General features: G+C 37.4%; 2 protein-coding genes across 3 annotated transcripts; one reads left to right on the plus strand and one right to left on the minus strand.

Moving 5' to 3' along the window:
• The first annotated feature begins 258 nt into the window (after positions 1-258).
• stard14 (START domain containing 14) lies at positions 259-7,145 on the plus strand. Its single transcript, XM_017474216.3, has 6 exons — positions 259-1,129; positions 1,718-1,865; positions 2,506-2,609; positions 2,803-2,920; positions 3,344-3,396; positions 4,634-7,145. The coding sequence occupies exons 1-6, from the start codon at positions 941-943 to the stop codon at positions 4,838-4,840; spliced, it is 819 nt and encodes a 272-aa protein (XP_017329705.1). The 5' UTR covers positions 259-940; the 3' UTR covers positions 4,841-7,145.
• Positions 6,041-20,216, minus strand: pdzd11 (PDZ domain containing 11). Of its 2 annotated transcripts, none has more exons than XM_053682236.1 (6): positions 20,110-20,216; positions 19,505-19,605; positions 19,243-19,383; positions 16,766-16,864; positions 12,863-12,923; positions 6,041-9,480 (listed from the first exon to the last, which is right to left on the minus strand). In XM_053682236.1, exons 2-6 carry the CDS (start codon positions 19,595-19,597, stop codon positions 9,473-9,475), a joined length of 402 nt encoding a protein of 133 aa, XP_053538211.1. In that variant the 5' UTR covers positions 19,598-19,605; positions 20,110-20,216; the 3' UTR covers positions 6,041-9,472. The 2 variants fall into 2 exon arrangements, with proteins under 2 accessions (XP_053538211.1, XP_017329706.1); XM_017474217.3 differs by having other exon boundaries at positions 6,041-12,728; positions 20,110-20,215.

The following is a 20,216-nucleotide window of genomic DNA, read 5'->3' on the forward strand; positions in this document are numbered from 1 at the left end:
TATGCATTCGTGAAAGTTTTTTTGGTTCATGCATTGTAGGGTTAAAGATCAAAAATCTAAAAGGTGTGTCTCATACCTGACGCCTAGCCGAACACTTTCCAGTTGGTTTTGTGACTGTACATCATTCCCTTCAAATGCTATTGAAGTTAGAATCATGTATAACAATGTCGTATGTAACTTTAGAGACGGTCCCTTAATTTCCGCGAATATAGAACGTCCAACGACAAACCGACTTTATTCCAGTGACTGCGTGGTAGTCCTCGAAGAGGAGACCAGAAAGCGGTTTAAGTATAAAATGAAACTTGAAGTGTCATTGTTGGGTAACGAGGCCCGATAAGCTGAAACACCGCCTTCATATAACCTTATCAACACAGCTCAGTCGGTTTCGGTTCATGAATAGTTCACACACCTTAAGCGTCAAGGCTTAGATTAGGGATTTATTTCCGGGCTGTAAACACTCGGGCTAGTTAATGTATGCCAGTATCAGTGACTACACCCACTGACGGCCAAAACTCAGCAGACACGCCTAAAACAAGCAGGAAGTGACAGGAGGCGCAGTACACCTATAAAAGCGATGTTAGGCTACAGACTTCCATTAAAGTTTGAAGTCGTCAGAAGGTACAACGTTAAACAGCCTTCACTTAGTTATTTCTCATATCGAGTCGTAAGTGCGCGTGCTGCGGGTAACCGTTTATACCTGTACTAATCCCGGAAGTCGTGATAAGCGCGTGCATTGTTCCGCTGGTTCTCACGGAGTGTGGTGAGGAACTGGACATCACACTTACAGTCTTTGAGCAGGGAAATTTCTCACACTGTGACGCTGCTGCTCCGTGTCAAGGTTTTTTTCCCCCTCTACTTTTTGTTCTGCTTGAAACTGCGTTTAAAAGAGGAATTCACAGACGAGTTCCTGCTGCTGGAAATTTTCAGGTCGCTTTCCGCCATGTCTCTGGGCTCGGAAATGATCCGAGGTGAAGCGCTTTTCTCCGACTTCAGGAGACAGTGTTCGGCGACGGAGAACTGGCAGAACAAGTACAATAAAAACGGGATGGAGGTGTGGGTCGAGGTGCCTCCTGTAAACAACTCGCCCCAAGGCAACAGAAACATCTACTCTAAAGTGCACAAAGTCAAGGTACGCGATTAGATTAGATCAGATTCACCTCTTAACTCCTTTTTATCTACTTTTTGCAACTTTATAGGCGATATTTGTCAAAAATCAGGATACTTAAAGAATTTTAACACTATAGACCAACTGTCCAGTTCTTGGAGTGTTAGTGAGGAAGGGCAGGTATTAAAACCGGCATGGGGTCAGTGTTACTTTTATTCATTTAGTTACACAGAAAAAGGTTCTTGACACATACGGTACAAAAATCTATTTTAACGAGCATTAGTGGAGGCAGAGAGAGTTATAAAAGTTTTTTTTGATAATACCTGTGACTATGTATACATCATAAAATATATCAAATATTTAGTCGTATCTTTGTATTAGTACACCTGGGGGAAAAAGTTGCCTTAAATGTGATTTATGGGCTATAATATGAAATATATTAATGAAAATTTGTGGAATTTACTTTCACTTGTTGTGTCCACTTGTACACGCTTATTTATATTTATATAGGCCTATAAATAAGTATGGTATGTATACGTGTGTGTGTGTGTGTGTGTGTGTGTGTGTGTGTGTGTGTCATGGGATTCAGGATTGTTTTTGTCTTCCACACAGTGTAAAATTGCCATAAACGATGTGTCTGCTGCTACAATATACGACGTTCTTCATGACAACATCTATCGAAAAACGTGGGACCCTGTAATGCTCGAGAGCTTTGAAATAGCCCGTCTAGGTCCCAATTCTGATGTGGGCTACTACTCATGTGAGTCTTGTAATATATAATATCTTACAAATTTATTTAGGCGTTGGGATCTCTCAGGTCCTTACAATCACTTTAAAATTCTCATGATATCATACATGTCCTCTTAACTGTTACGTCTCTTAATGACTTTGTATATAGCTATGATGGAGGAGTAGAGGCGTTCTTCGCAAACTTTTTTGTTTGTTTGTTTTGGGCCAGCGACCCCATTTTACAGGCTCTTAATTTTTAGTACTTCAGCTTATAAAAGCCAGAAGTCTCAAATAATATATAACATAAAATATTTTATATTATAAACATGCATTACCACTGTATATGATCAGTTTGTTAATACAATCAGATTTTCACTTCTGTGCTCTGTGGCAGTTAGAACTTTCATGCTACACAATATAGCATAAATGTATTTTGTAATGTTTCTAGTTAGTGCCAAGAAAAAATGCACTTAGTTTTACTTTTAAATAGCCGCTCTGTGTGCGGTCAGTGTCCTGTGTACAGTAAAGGCCACTTTGATTAAGAGTAGGGGAATGTTATTGCTTCTCTGTTTGTCTTGAACTCCTGTAACTTCTGCTAAGCATTAGGAGTTAAAAATTGTAGCCCATATTCTTAGAAGCATTCTTTTGAGCATTTTACATGTGATCCACAGGGCTCTGTCCTAAACCACTGAAAAACCGAGACGTGGTTACCGTCCGCTCTTGGCACGCTTCTGAAGATGAATATATAATTGTCAACTACTCGGTCAAACATCCGGTATGTTGGCCAGTGCATATAAATATCTATCCTCTCTGTGCATACTACAAACTTTCATGTTGCTGTTATATTGGTGCAACGTTTTTAAAAGCACGAGCTGGACAGTAGTTGTAATTGCTTCATTAAAACTCTATATAGTGAACTTGAGTTTTTTCCAGATGGGTGGTTCATGTTGGTTCTTGTTTTATTATAGAAATACCCTCCACGTAAAGACTTGGTGAGAGCTGTCTCTATTCTGACGGGTTACCTGGTGAAACCAACAGGGCCGAACAGCTGCTCCTTCATTTATCTCTCACAAGCAGACCCTAAAGGTAGGATAAGATCTCTAGTCCTGTCCAAACATCTCATGTTCTGCATGCCAATATAAAGATGACTGAGCATTGTGTAGTGGTGTAAAGATATATCAGAATTGTCAGCATATGTGGCATCATCAAAATGTTACTTCCATCAAAGCAAGGTAACCTTTTGATCAAAAGAGAAGGCACTTTGTAAGAGAGAATGGTATTTGACAAATTGTTTACACATGAATATGCAGTGTGTTGTAAAAAAATTATATATATATATATAAATATATAAAACATTATATAAGCACTTCCCCAAACCAAATAATTTAATACTTGCACTTCTGCTGCTGTATTATGTTACCTAAATGTTTTGTTTAAAGATACCTGAAGTGTTCTGTACTCATTCACCCACTAGTTTTGACATGTCCTATTGATGATCTCTTCCAACAGGTTCTCTTCCTAAGTGGGCAGTAAATAAGGCAACTCAAGTCCTAGCACCCAGAGTAAGTACATTATTTGTTTTAATTTGACCTTTTCAGCCTGATTTGACCATTCTGAAAGTGGAGTGATGTGGTGTTTTGCTCTGCAGTTTTAGTTTAGCACAGCTGATGTCAGTTCTTGCCTTCTCAAAAAGAATGGTGTAGACCCGTGGTCACCAACCCTCTTCCTGGAGATCTCCCTTCCTGCAGGTTCCAAATCTAACCCACCTGTTTTAGTTGATCAAGAACTTCCGGCAATGATTAGATGGTCAGGTGGGCATGATTATGGTTTGAGCTAAAGTCTTCAGGAAGGTAGATCTCCAGGAAGGGGATTGGCGAACACTGGTGTAGATTGAGAACCACTGTGTGGTTAGATAAGGATCATGAATAGTCTGAGCCTTAACTCTGATCATAATGATCTAAAAAAAAAAAAAATGTTTTTCAAAGGCTGAATTTCTTTCCCACTGATAAAATCAGCCATTGTCTTATTTCCCTACTGAGCTTGGGCTCTGAACTCATTCGCTAAATATCACTAAATAATGGCATGTCTGTCTGAATATGGCATAGTCATGGATCTGACTGTAACCATGCTACAATCTGTAGTGTAGAGACATTTCATGATATCCTAAAATGAATGACTTACTTGGGACTTTAGAACATGTATAGAATCACCTAGAAACCCGTCAATCCAACTTCTGATGATTGCTGTATCCATAGAGACCCATTTCAGCTTCTTGTTCAATGTGTTCCTGAAACTTCTGTAGAATCATGCTAGACCTGCCTGTCTGGTTTCTAAGCTGACTGCAATGCTACTGCCATCTGAAACTATTTAGACCATAAGGGCATAACTTTTTTTTTTTTCTTTTTTTTTTAGCCAGACAGAGATTATGAAAGTTTGTTCTTGGAATGAAATTCAGTCTTGATTAACAATCTTATTAAAAGGCCAGGAGTTCACTTATGAAATTATGGCTACTGTGGATGTCTTTGTTTTTTTGGACTGTACCATGACTAGCCTCTAAATCAGGCCTTGTATGTAATGAGAATTAAAATGTTAGCCATCCTGACCACCCAAAAAAATTATACTAAAAGAAAAAATTCAGTTGTACTCGACATTAGTCATGACAAGACCTGAAAAGCAAGATTCCAGTGTTGTAGGGCTTGTGCAACCTCGTAAGTAAACAGAAAGAACGAGTATTCATTGTTGTATGTGCTGATACTCTTGCTACCTTCTTAGTCCCTCCCTTGCTCCGTCACTCTACAGGTAATGAAAAGTGTTTATAAGGCAGGTCAAAACTACACTGTCTGGAAGGCCCAGAACTCTCCAGAACATAAGCCATGGCTCTACCCTATCCAGAGTGAACTGCCAATGATGGATCCAGCTGAGCTGAGCATCCAGCGTGGAGACTCTCTGGAGAATGTGGATGAGACCTCAACCCGTGATGCTGTGGAGAACGAGGATAGCAGCTGAAGAACAGCAAAATATGGTGAAGAAATGGACTCTTAGCTTTTAAACTTCCAGTTTCTTTCATGTAGTTGGTGCTGTTCATGGGTACTTGTTCCCGTTTCTTCTTAGATCAGAAGTGCTTGTAGGCACTGGGGTCTGATTCTGTGGCACAACATTAAGCTGTGCTTACATAAATTTCTATATAATGCAAAAATGAAGAATGATGTGAAGGCTGGCCATGGTTTATAAACATGTACTCCTTTGAAGTTAAAAAATGGTAAATTGTCTTAAGTGTTTATTCTTGGAAGAGAGAAAAGCTAAGTGAATATTTTTGGCAACATGTTCATTTAACATAACATAAATGAAGGAAAGTGAATGACCTTTTTTCTGTAAAGGTAAATTATTATTCCTGAAAAGGTAATTTATTTTATATAATTAAATTATGAAGTGTTATGGAGATTGTTTTTATTTATTTCGCTTTTGATTTATTAAAACTTGAACACTGCAGACTAGTGGGAAGGTCATGAGGACTGGTGAAGGGAGTTAGTGAGGCCTCCTTATTTATGAATTTGTTTCTACACCTTGTCTTGAGTGTGTTTGAACGGGGAACTTGATTTTACATGAATATCCAGGGAAGTTTAGTAATTAGTATTTAATTATTTTTGTATATCTGTCAAAATGACTTATTTTTGTATTATGGCAGATTTATTTATTACTTTATTGGTAAGTTACTCATACTTCTTAGACCAGTGGTTCCCAAACATCAAGATTGTAAGATACTCACACACTTTTCATACTGTAACCTGCATTACTCAACAAAAGGCCTAGAAATTGGCTGATGAGTTTTGTTTGTTTGTTTGTTTTTGCATGTGTTAATGTATAAATGTGCATAGCATGAAGTGAGGGTAACACTGATAACACTGGTTTACAGAAATGCAAGAGACCGATGACAAAAGCAATATATTATCTTGCTTACACAAACACTGATGTCCCTAGATACTGTTTTGTTTTCTCACAGGAACAGGTCTTCCCTACCAAACAGATAATCTGTACACAAATTGGGAGAAGAATAGGGAAGGATGTGTAGATTATGTTACTAGAAGACTTTATAGAATACTTTCATTCCTGCTTTTTTTAATTAATTGTTTTAAAAATGTTTCATCTAAAATGTTCAGTTTTTATTATAAAGATTACAAAGATTTTTACAATAAATAATTTGATCAGTTAAGATTCATTAAGACTTTATTTATGTCACAATAAATTCTACGAACAGACAATCTTTGAAACAGTAAGGCATCTCTCAAAACACAGATTCTATACAGGAGGGCACAAATTATTTGCTGAAAGGTCCTACCTGTAGATAACAGTTTGGCAGTTAATGCCAGGTTTAAAAAAAAAAAACAAAAAAAAAACCCCGTTGATATTAAAACTCAATTTTTTTTTTAAAGCGTTACCACCCAATCCAAAGTGCACCAAGTCAGGGCCTCAAATCCAACCTATAGACGAGCATTCTGGATTTGACCATGATTTATGAATACATTACTCATCACAGTAGATACCAATGCTATATATGTGCTATGATTATTAGTTGTAATTAATTAGTTAAGACGGTTTTATCTTTCAGTAGTATAATGTCAGTCAGCAGGATATTAAGATGCAATTAATACTGAGAGAAAATAATTTCATAATAAAAAGAAACATGACAATACAGGCAAATTACAGACTGAAAGGTGATCATATACGTGTGTATATAATCACACAATGTTTTAATCTGTGGTCATTCTCCCCCATTTATCTCTGAACCTATATATATATATATATATATATATATATATATATATATATATATATATATATATATATATATATTAGTGTACATAAAACTTATCATAACATCCATCACCTAGTTCAGGAGTGTCAAACTCTGGTCCCACAGGGCCGCAACACAGCTACTATAAATGCATAGCCTTGTCACTACTGGAAAGTAAATCAATAGCTTTTGTTGTAGCAATGCTACAATATGAAATCTGATCATTACCTGATACATGGAGCCCTATTGTTGTCATAAACAGATAACCTAAGTGCATGTAAACCCATTAATCAAATTATAGCCAAAATATTACATTTTGCAGTAACAAGCTATATATTAAATCACCATTTTATCGGTTTTGAATTTCAGATGCATACAAACTTTGGTATTAAATCCTCACTATGTACAAAGCATGAACTCAAACCACTAACAGCCTATATCATTCATCAATATTAAGCATTATATATATTTCAGTCTAGTAGCAATTAAGGCATCATAGTACAGAACTGACTAAAATGGTCACTGAGCCACTGTTTGCCTCAGATTGTAGAAATGTTTTTATTTTGGTACTGTTGGTGCATCATTTGACACTACTGACCAAAATATTTTGATGGACAGGCAAAATCTAATTAGTTTACATAGACATGCTCTTACCAGTCTACTAGTATCAATGGATATTGTTCAGAGCTTAAGACAGAACAATATGGTGTTCCACATTGTTCTCTTTTAGGTCCCTATTCTTCTCCTTTCATGTACAGTCCCTTGGAAACACAATTCACAAACAATGTTGGCCTTAATTTCTATGTCGAGGCATAGAATTATACTAAATCGCTTCAGCCAGATTAAGGAGCTATGTAATATGGAAAACTCTATGATTCTTTCACACATGCAGTGTTTAGTCCATTTGAACTGAACCCTGGTGCATTTTCCTCTTTGGTGCATGTCATTTAAGCAGGTGAGAAGAGAGCCGTCACACTCAGGTGCGGGTCACATTGACTGGTCCAAGATCATCTGAGCAAAGTGGGATTGGCCCAATTCCTATCAAATTTGACCATAGTTTAATTGCAGTGAGAAAGCGATTTGACCATGAATCAACCCATGCTGTTTTGGGTTGTGAGGGGCATTTGTCTCTAGACATGAGCTGGTAAACTGAGCCATGAGGCACAAATTGATCCATTAAACATAGGTGAAGTGCTGCAGAAATGCCATGTACTCTAGATATTTGTACCAGCATTAAAAAAAAAGAAAATAATTGGTGGACGCTACACAAAAATGTTTTAAACTAGTTACAGTTGAGGCTAAATGTTAACATACACCTAGGCAAAAAACTATCAATCTGAGTTTTTCACAATTCCACACATTTCATGTTAAGGGAGTTAGCGAGGACTCTTTTGGCACGTCAATTAGGGTATCTACTTACTCACATCAAAAGTAATTCTAAAACAATTGATTAGAGACAGATTTATGTCAGCTTTACTCATTATATCTCAATATCAGTGGATCAAATGATACACCAATTTGACAGTCTCTAAACAGTCTGGTAGATTCCAGAAATTGTAGAAAGATGTAATGACTTAAAAGCTTCTGATTGGCCAGTGGCATAATTAAGAGTTAATTGGGAGTACACCTGTGGCTGTATTCAAGAGCCTACTTTTAGAGTCAGGAACAGGAAAGTCCGGTTCCTCCTTAGGAGCAGTTTCCAAACAACTGAAGGTACCAGAAGCATCTGTACAAACCTAAGCATACCTCCATGGTTGTAACAAAATAGGTTAAAGTCAACAAAGTTAAAATATTAGAGGGCAATCACAAATCCCTCACCTGAATCCCATGGAAAATTTGTGGACTGAACTGAAAGTGTCTGAGCAAAGAGGGCCACAAACCCCAATGAGTTATACCTTTCAGGAGGAATGGGGAAAAACATCTGAAAACATTTTTTTTGACCCACTGAAAATCTGATGTAGCAAATAAAAGCTGAAACAAATCCATCCCTTAGCTATAGTTTAGAAATGACCTATTATGGAACTAAAGTAGATAACCTAATTGATTTACACAGGAAATGTATGGCAACATATGTGTGGAATTGAGCTTGAATATCGTTAGCCTTGATGCAAGTAAACATTTGGCCTCAAGTGTATGTATATAATTATCTAGCAATTTATTGAGGGCCAACTCAATGTTCTCTGTGCTCAGGTGATTTTTATGATATTTATGCACACTTGCTAAAGCTTTGTTAACTTTTTCAGTCGCTGTATTTCTGATCAATGAACAAAGGAGTTTTAGGTGTGAATTTTCAGCTGTACATGCCTCTCAGAGAGTATTTTATTTGCTTTTTGATTTGTTTAATTACATGTAGTGAGAAAACAAAAACAAACAAATCAAAGGTATAAAATTTCTCTCTGATGCAGATTCTGCAACAAGACTAACATTTAAAAGCACCCTAAAGACACTGCCATGTCTGTATGCTAACCCTATACAATGCTCAAAAAAGTAGTACATGCTTTAATAATCTTTAGATTGGACACTTGTAACAAGTTGCTGCTTGCTGTCTCTACTTAAACTGAAGTTAGCTCTGGAAGAGGCAGCCCACATGATTACCAAGAAAAGAAACATATTAGTACTCTAGTCTTATTAAAATGACATGTGCTGTCTATCATGTTAGACATTATCTACAAAGTTCTGCTTATTACATTTAAATTTCTAAATATTTTAGCTCTAGCATATCTTGCTGACCTCTTGAACCAGTACAGCCCATTCTGTCCACTGAAGCAGGCCAACTGTTAGTTGTGCGAGATCCTTGAGGTAGCCTGTGTAGGATTTGATCTCCTGGATGATAGATGGATGATCCCCTATTCATCTGTAATAGTGTTTCATGATCTGTAGTAATTCTAAGAGATTTGTAGTTCATTTATTTATGACTGATTATGATTCATTATCATAAATACCTTTTAATCTTCTAAATGTAAAAACACTTATTTGGACATAAAATGAAAAATGCTGTAAAATTATTATTATTAATAATAATAATAGTAGTAGTAGTTTTATTTATAACGTTATTTTTGGACTTGAGTGTAGTAATGCTACTAACTCATTACAGAAAAATGTAGGCTAACCTGCGGTGGTGCTACTGAAAGAAACTGACTAGGTCATGGAATGTTCCTACCATAGAGATACTCAACTGCACATAAAGGGATTGAATTTCTGCCCAAATTGTTTGCCAAATATCTGGTGGACATGACAGTTTTTAAACATACAGCTTCATTGCATTATTTAACAGACATATTACTGTTATATTACATTTGGTACATCTGTATAGTTTCATACCAGAATGTAGCCAAATGTACATTTCCACAAAGGCCTATATCTTGCTTGACAAAGGGATATAATACGTTTGAAAGCATGGGCGTTTACATCCTCATGTGTCTGTGATGCAACAGCCCTACAGAAATTTGTGTTTCCTTTTCTAACAGAAATTGAGCCCATGGCAGCCTTGGTTAATTAGCTTATTAATGGCTAAAGAGAATGCTAAACTCTAGAGGGTTGTGGGCCTCCCAGACTGGAGTCTGACAGATCTGTTTTAGGTTAAGAAATACACTCCCCTCCAAAGGTATTGGAACGATAAGGCCCATTCTTTTTTTTCCTATACATTGAAGACATTTGGTTTTGATAAAACCACTGAATAATCAAAAGATGAACATTAACACTATAGATCAGAATTTCAGGTTTAATTTCCAGATATTTACATCTAGATGTGTTTATAAAAAAAAATAAAATAAATAAAAAAAAAAAACTTAGAAGATGACACCTTTTGTTTGAACCCTGACTGATGACAGGTGTTTCTTGTTGCCCAGGTAAGCCCTCAGATTGCTTGTTTAAACTATTAATAGCTCTGAACTTCCTTTGTACCGAGGGCTGGGTTTTGCCTGTAAAGACTGCATTTGTTGTTAAAAATGATAAACCAACATGAAGACTACTGTGCTGTCTATGAGAGAAAAGCAAGCCATTTTGAAGCTGAGAAAAGAGGGAAAAATCGATCAGAGCCATTGCAGAAGCATTGGGCATAGCCAATACAACAATTTGGAATATCTTGAAAAAGAAAGAACTTACTGGTGTACTAACGACCAGCATCGAACAGGATGGGCAAAAAAAAAAAAACAGAAGTTGATGACTGAAATAATGTGAGAGCTTTGAAGAAAACCCCCAAAACAACAGTCAGTGGCATCAACAACAACCTCTACAGGGTGAATTTATCAGAATCCACCATTTGAAGATGTCAAGAGGCCATACAGCCAGATGCAAACCACTCATCAGCAGTAACAAAGCCAGACTGGAACTGACAAACAAATACAGAGATGAGCCACAAAGTTTCTGGAACAAAGATTAACCTCTACCAAAGTTATCGAAAGGCCAAAGTGTGGAGAATGAAAGGATCTGCTCATGATCCCAAGCACACAAGCTCATCAGCAAAGCACTGTGTCATGGCTTCGGCTTGCATAGCTACTTCTGGAACAATTTCACTAATCTTTATTGATAATGTCATGACCAACACATGATGGTAGCAGCAGAATTAATTCAGAAGTCGACAGAAACATTCTGTCTGCCAATTTACAGAGAAATACATCCACTCTAATTGTGAGGAACATTAATGACCCAAAACACACTGGCAACACAACAAAGGACTTCATCAGGAGAAAGAAGTGGAAGGTTTTAGACTGACCAAGTAAATTACCTGACCTTAACACAACTGAGCATGCATTTCTCCTCCTGAAGAGGAGACTAAAGGGAGAATCCTCCCAAAACAAACGACAACTGAAAGAAGCTACGCTACAAGCCTGGAAAAGAAGAATGCAAAACTTTGGTGATATCAGTGGGTTGTTGCCTTGATACAGTTATTGCAAGCAAGGGATACGCAACCAAATGTTGAGTGTTATTTACGTTAAGACTATCTGTTCCAATACTTTTGCTATTGTGTGGTCTACCACCAAAATGTGCCATGTCGTAAGTTGTTTAACACATCTAGATGTAACTGTCAGGAAATGAATGCTGGAATTCTGATCCATCGTCTCAGATTTTCTTTTGATCTCAAACCCAAATGTCTTCAATATATAGCAAAAAACAAAAGAATTGGCCTTGCCATTCCAATACTTTCAAAGGGGACTGTATAGTACAATTACACTATAAGGCCAAACATATCTGAAAACCTGACAACTGGACCCCTATACGCTTGCTGATTATCTCATTCAAACACCATAGGCAGTAATATACTGTAGACCTGATTGGCTATTTGCTGTTTTAAAGGCTTTCCACAACATTATGGCTCTCAGGATTTGTGTCAGCTACCATTCAGTCACCAGAGAATTAGTGAAGTTAGGCACTGACGTTGAGCGAGAAGGATTGGTGTTGACAAAGGTGTTCAGTGGAGTAGAGGTCAGGGTTCTGTGCAGGCCCCTCCAGATTTTCCACATCAACCTTGGCAAACCATGTCTTTATGGACCTCACCTTGTGCACAGGGGCACTGTCATGCTGGAAAAAGTTTGGACTAGGTCCCTTAGATCCAGTGAGGAGAATTTATTTAATAATGCTAAAGCATATACAGACAGCTGAAGCAATCGTGTGCTTCAAACTTTGTGGCAACAGTTTGGGGAAAGCCCACATAAGGTTGTGATGGTCAGGTGTCCACAAACTATTGGCCATATAGTGTAGTTGTATTAGTTGTTTCAGACAGTGCCATAAATCACATCCAGTGCATCCTTATGCTGTTGTTCTTTCCTGTATCAAATATAGTTTCTTAGTTGCATGGGATAGTAACCAAAACAATATATTTGCACTACAAGGAGATGTGAGGTAGTGTCTATGTGAAGACCCTCAAAGAAAGGTTGTCAAAACAAAGGTTGGATAAATTCTTGTGGATTTCCCAGGCTATATATTCTAATATTTTTATATCTCTGATAGGACATGAACGATGAATGCAGCATTAGTCAAAAAAAGCAGCTGGGATGCGATTGGTGCTTTGCATGTTCACCAGTGGCTCAGTAATCCACTCAGTCAATCTTCAGCATTGCTCTGCCACCTAGTGTACTGTCCTCTCCTTTTGTCTCTGGTAATCTAACAGGTAGGATCAAACACACTGATAAACTGGAAAAACTCTAACAGACATATTTAGTACGCTCCATCTTTCACATTAGTTTATGAGAACAAGATCAGCAGAATAATAATGGACTAAAACTAAGGGAACTTACTGTAAGGGAAATAGCGCACCCTCATCACAATCTCCCTGGCCGTCTTCAAAATATCCACAGCCTAAAGCATAAACAAAAGGATAGTCAATTATTGTAAACAAAAGTTACATAAACTAAGAGAATCGTAAAATTTCACATATACAGCCCCTTCCTCAAAATCCCCCCAAATCTCCTCGTCCCAATTGTTTGGATGTTGGTCATCATTAAATATTAACTCTTGTGCGTCAATTAAAAAAAGTTACACATGGGTACATAGAAGACAAAAATGTCCATGTCCAAAAAACTGTCATAAAAATATTACATATTAATATTTTTTCCACTTTCACTGACTTCAATTTTTTGACCAGCATCAGTTCTGATCATAATTACCAAACATTCATTCATTTTCAGAATTTTAACCCTTTAAATGCCAGTTTCTTTACATAACACAAAAATCTTCAAAGCTCGGTAACCTTCTTTGACTCATATACATGGGGTGGGATTTGTGATTTCCAGTAAAATATAATTTTTTTTTATAAGTTATATAAGTATAAATATAAGTTTTTTTTCAAACTGTTCTCACACACAAACATTTCAGTACACACATACAAACCACTGCTCATATCCATACAAACACACCCACACAGTTATAGCTGCATCATTTATTCAGTTGGTCTGCAGCACTCTATAATACAGCAGAATCAGAAAAAATTAAAAGCATGTATTTTCCCCAGAGGCTAAACCTGTGAAAATACTACACATTTCAGAATTTTTATTTTATTTTTTTAAATTCAATGTTTTGAAACCTTGTCAACAAAATAAAAGCCTATTAACACAGAATGCATGATTTTATGCTTAAACGTCACAGGATTAAATATTGCAGTTTGAATGGGTTTCAATGGGGACATTTTTGTCCTTGAGGTCCTGAGTGTAACTATTTTGTGTATCTAGTTTAAAATATATTTATGAAAGCAAACAAGGGTGGAATATTAAAATTCCAATAAAAATAGACACCTTTTGCAAAATTTATGCTGTTTGCATTAACACAGACAAAATAAAAAAGTTAAAAACAACAGATGCTAAGGGCTGATTATATTCTGTGAATCAAAAGGGGGTAGAAAAGCACACTGGACAATTAGCCTGTAACTTGTGCTATGTGTGAAGAAAATGTCTCGTGTGGAATTACTCTGAATTGGGTGAAAATGACAACAGAAATGCAACTTGTAAGCTCTGCACTGCTAGAATTTCACGAGGTGAATTTGCAGCTAAAACACAACAGATCTGATTACTTACCTTAAAGATCGACACAGCAAGGAATATGGCAAATTCGTTAATGCTAAAGCGGAGGTTGCTTCAGCTAAAAAGGGACAAGCTTCAACCCAACCAAAGGCTAACGTTACTCTGTCTATAGCGCAAGCATTTGACGGCACACGAACGTCCAGACAACACAAAAGCTCGAGAGGTTACTCAGAGTAACAGAGTTTATCGATCTGGGCGAACAAAAATCCCTCTGTAGCGGAGGACATGGGCTAATGGAATGTTAATGTGAGTTAATGTGTTTTCACTCTGAAACATGGAAAAACATGTAAATACAGAGAGAAAACATTATTTAATTTTCTTTCACAGTTGTGTAATTAATTGTCAGTAATTTGAAACAAGGCATAAATATTCAGGTTTAGTACACATGTTCCAGGGTCCCAATTTAACCCTATGTAACAAATATAATGTTATATGTATGTGTGTTGTAGGATATACAGTATCTCACAATAGTGAGTACACCCCTTACATTTTTGTAAATATTTGATTATATCTTTTCATGTGACAACACTGAAGAAATGACACTTTGCTACAATGTAAAGTAGTGAGTGTACAGCTTGTGTAGCAGTGTAAATTTGCTGTCCCCTCAAAATAACTCAACACACAGCCGTTAATGTCTAAACCGCTGGCAACAAAAGTGAGTACACCCCTGAAAATGTCCAAATTGGACCCAAAGTGTCAATATTTTGTGTGGCCACCATTATTTTCCAGCACTGCCTTAACCCTCTTGGGCATGGAGTTCATCAGAGCTTCACATGTTCCCATTGGAGTCCTCTTCCACTCCTCCATGACGACATCACGGAGCTGGTGGATGTTAGAGACCTTGTGCTCCTCCACCTTCCGTTTGAGGATGCCCCACAGATGCTAAATAGGATTTAGGTCTGGAGACATGCTTGGCCAGTCCATCACCTTCACCCTCAGCTTTTTTAGCAAGGCAGTGGTCGTGATCATGCTGGAATACTGCCTTGCGGCCCAGTCTCCAAAGGGAGGGGATCATGCTCTGCTTCAGTATGTCACAGTACATGTTGGCATTCATGGTTCCCTCAATGAACTGTAGCTCCCCAGTGCTGGCAGCACTCATGCAGCCCCAGACCATGACACTCCCACCACCATGCTTGACTGTAGGCAAGACACACTTGTCTTTGTACTCCTCACCTGGTTGCGGCCACACACGCTTGACACCATCTGAACCAAATAAGTTTATCTTGGTTTCATCAGACCACAGGACATGGTTCCAGTAATCAATGTCCTTAGTCTGCTTGTCTTCAGCAAACTGTTTGCGGGCTTTCTTGTGCATCATCTTTAGAAGAGGCTTCCGTCTGGGACGACAGCCATGCAGACCAATTTGATGCAGTGTGCGGCGTATGGTCTGAGCACTGACAGGCTGACCCCCAACCCCTTCAACCTCTGCAGCAATGCTGGCAGCACTCATACGTCTATTTCCCAAAGACAACCTCTGGATATGAGGCTGAGCACGTGCACTCAACTTCTTTGGTCGACCATGGTGAGGCCTGTTCTGAGTGGAACCTGTCCTGTTAAACAGCTGTATGGTCTTGGCCACCATGCTGCAGCTCAGTGTCAGGGTCTTGGCAATCTTCTTATAGCATAGGCCATCTTTATGTAGAGCAACAATTCTTTTTTTCAGATCCTCAGAGAGTTCTTTGCCATGGGGTGCCATGTTTAACTTCCAGTGACCAGTATGAAGGAGTGTGAGAGCCAAATTTAACACACCTGCTCCCCATTCACACCTGAGATCTTGTAACACTAACAAGTCACATGACACCGGGGAGGGAAAATAGCTAATTTGGACCCAATTTGGACATTTTCACTTAGAGGTGTACTCACTTTTGTTGCCAGCAGTTTAGACAATGGCTGTGTGTGGAGTTATTTTGAGGGGACAGCAAATTTACACTGTTATACAATCTGTACACTCACTACTTTACATTGCAGCAAAGTGTCATTTCTTCAGTGTTGTCACATGAAAAGATATAATCAAATATTTACAAAAATGTGAGGGGTGTACTCACTTTTGTCAGATACTGTATGCCTTATTATCCATATCTGTGCAGAAATTTTGTATTGGTGCATCTCTGGTCAAAGGTTTTTAATTCATTTTCTGAAACAGCAGACACATTAGACACTTGACTTCTAGATATGCGGTTATAGGAATAGAATCAACTTCAGCATGGTAATCAGTACTCTGCTTTGCATCAACCTGCATCAGACCACTCCAATGCACTGATTACTTTCCTATAACAGCATGCACTGTTGGGTTTTATTCCTCACTTATACCACAGTGCGGTCCAATGCTTAAATATGACTGGTTAAAAGGTGTGCATTATTTTCGTACACCACCACAGGGAGTTCCGTACAGCTCATACACAGGGACTTGCACAGTGGACGCCCCGCATAATCTAAGAGTAATCATAATAACAATGTAACCGCTAGCAAATCGTTGTGGTAAAACTGAAATAGCTCAATTCAGACCCTGCTGTTATATAAAAATTGATGATGTGTGTTGTTCCTTACATATCTCATGCATAATATGTAGAATCACATGTGGTGGTGGGAAAAGATTTTTAAAAATCCCCATTACAGATCATTTACCTTGGAGTGTTCTATATCCTGAAAGTCCACTTCATTAACTGACAGCACTTGATCTCCCTCCTGAAGTCCTGCCCTGTGAGCATCAGAATCCGGCACCACCTAACAAAAAGCAAAAGGAGAGAAATTATTGAACAATGCATGCAGTCTTATTTACACAAGGCTTTCCACAAAGGCCTCCGTCGATAACCAAATGGATATCGTGACCCCTCCACACAAACCTTGTTATTTCATTGATTCATTTGAGATCTTTTTTTTTTTTTTTAAATACAATCCTTGTTTAACAAATTAAAATGCAATAGTTTCGTTAGTAAAATAAAATCATGTCCTTGAAGTGTATGTCCATGTGTTTTGTCAAATCTTTAGGCTACATCTGTATTTCAAATTTGGTGGAACAGTGCTTACAGACTTTGCTGTCAATACATCACTGATGTCATAGTAGTTCATAGGATAACACTTATTTCATGTGGATTTATTTTAAACATAATTCACTACCTAAAACCAAGGTACCCATGAGCTTTATATTTAGAAGTCTGCCTTCACAATAATGTAATATTTGATTTGATGGTTTGTGTGTAAAAAAAAAAAAAAAAAAAAAAAGGTGAGAAAGCATGATTTCTGAAGAAATCAATATGCAATGATTGTTGATTGTCCCAGAAAACGTAACAATCACAGTTCTATTTTTTGTGTTATACCATGGTCTGAAAACTTGATTCTGATTGGCTGGAAGGTGAGAGTTCAAACTGAATAATGCAAAGGTAGTTACAGTCAGTTTAATCACTGTTCTAAATTAATGCGCTGCCTATAAACGACTGTAACCATTGTAACATACAGTTACAAACAGTAGTTAAACTCACAGCTTCATTATTAGACGCAGCACAGACGCAGGACCAGAGTGTTTGTAATTCATACAAACACTCTCTCTCTCTCCCTCTACCTACTCTATTATAAATCGGTCAAATAAATGTAATCTTATTGCACCACTTTATCGCTTTGTATGATTTAAAGCAGGCAGAATTCTAGATCTAACGACTAGGATATAAAATAACTAACGGAAATTAACTGTTATTTTAAACCCTTCAGTCAAATTTTACACTGCCAACATAAATGACAGCTTTAACTTGTCGATGCTGACAAGTGACCACAGTATAAGTGGGATAATCCATGGCTAGGTGTACACTACATTTTAATTTGAATGAATATATTTTAATGCACGACCTGGGGGAAATGAACCACAGATGCGAAGCACACCTAGCCATGGATTTAGAGCTGCAACAACCAATCGATAATAATCGATTATGAAAATCGTTGTGAACGAATCTCATTATTGATTAGTTGGCCTGTGCGTGGCATGGGGTACATTTACTCACTATGTCACTGCTCTTCCGAAAACAAGCTTCAGAGAGTAAATAGTAAAGTTGTGTGCCAAATGGTGTACTATACACTTGCACTATACACTGTGTACTCTACCGTCTAGTGTATGAATTTTAGAAAGGTAATATCATCTCAAATGGAAAACTAGCGGTTTTTTTAATAACCGGAAGTATAAGCTGCTTCCTAGATGATGGCACATGACGTCATACGTACGTAATACAACGCCGCTAGCTTTACCCTAATACCCAGTCACCTACATTGACTTTCTTTAGTTTACTTTTTATGTCAATGTTACCTTTTATTCCCAACATGACCTCAGTCACCATCAGACGGAGGCGAAATCGTCAAGTGACTGAGGAAGAAAGTGTGTGACCTCTAAGGCAGGGAAGCATTTTATATTAAACACTACAAATAAGATCAAACTTCATAAAGCAGAGATTGTGTAGCACGAAAGCATGACAGTGATGCACAAGCACAAACTTATGTTTATATCCAAAATAATATGTCTAAAGGCAGTAAGTAACAGAAACCACAAGGTGCAGTGAAAGTGAGTTTTTATTATTAATTTAGGACTGTAGTTTAATTCAGTGCTTTTTGTGCATCCATATTTATGCATAAATACTATTATAGAATATAAACTTATATATAACATAAACATAAGTATTTATGCATTATTTTTTATGGATGCACAAAAAGCACAGAATTAAACTACAGACCGAAATGAATAATATATATTCTGGTGTGTGTGTGTGTGTGTGTGTGTGTCTCTGTGTGTATTGGGTTCTTTTCAGTCTTATATAATTGGACAAACAGTTGTGTAAAGTTTCAGTCTGAAGTTTATATTTGTAAAACTCAGTTTGTGGATTTTATTCTAAATAAATGAAAAAATGGTACTGAAAGTTTTCCCCGCCCCATCCGATTAATTGAAAAAAATAATCGACCAACTAATCGATTATGAAAATGATCGTTAGTTGCAGCCCTACATGGATTATCCCTTACTTAAACAAAAGCCCTTGCCCCCACTATGTGTTCAAATGCATTGTAATGATGAAAAGAAATTAACATCTTAGCTTGATGAAAATGGAGCATTAACAGCTTTGACTCACCTTTGAGATAAAAATACCAAGCTGGGAAGCTTTTCCACCTCGGATATTGAAGCCCAGCTGTGCTCCAGGAGGCTTCTTTAGGATTATGGTGCGTGGCAGAAACTGGGTAAGCTCATTGTTATAATCAGGGTGATTTATCCTCTGACCCAAGGAGAGAAAAAACCCCAAAAAGAACATTTAAAAAACAGCATTATCCAGGACAGGTACAATTCAATATATACTTACAAATATATAGATTACAGACACTACAATACTTTCTTACATCTTGAGGAGGAATCCATGCAGGAGGATTTTCATAGGAGGGTAGAAACACAACTGGCAGCTGATAGTCATCGTAAGGAATTTTATTGTCCATTTCTCGTGCTTAAATAAATAAATAATATACATAAACAAACAAACAAACAAACAAACAAACATTATAGGGTATCACACGAAAACAAAGTCAGTTTAAAATGGGTTAGAATAATGTTGATGTAGGGAAACTGCATAACCACACCAACATAGAAATAAGGACAACTGCAGCTGCAACTATTATAAAAGATTAATACATAAATAAACAATTAATAAAAATAATTGTATTTCTATTCAATCATGGAGCATTACGTCAGCCAATACAACTAACTAGCTATTTGATTTTTTCAAACAGATAGCTATTAAATTTCTCATAACACAGCCTGCTAGCTTAACTAGCACAGACAACAGAACTAAATGAACTGCGTTACTCGAAAAGCAACAAAATACGATTTTCATTATCTTCCGTGAAAAGTGTAATATTTCGACAATTTAAAACTGGAGTTGAAACGACAATAGTTCGAAGTTGTTGGAGTCTTTTTTGCCATCTCAGTGTTTTCCCTCTTCACAACTCACCAAATTGTACACCTTCGTCTTCTTCTTTGCTTACTTCCGCTTTCTCTGGTTGTAGCGTAGACTCGGTGGTTGTGTTTACCGCCCCCTGCTGGATTACCTCCTGACAA

The sequence above is a fragment of the Ictalurus punctatus genome, chromosome 8, assembly GCF_001660625.3.
Source record: "Ictalurus punctatus breed USDA103 chromosome 8, Coco_2.0, whole genome shotgun sequence".
NCBI classification, from domain to species: Eukaryota; Metazoa; Chordata; class Actinopteri; order Siluriformes; family Ictaluridae; genus Ictalurus; species Ictalurus punctatus.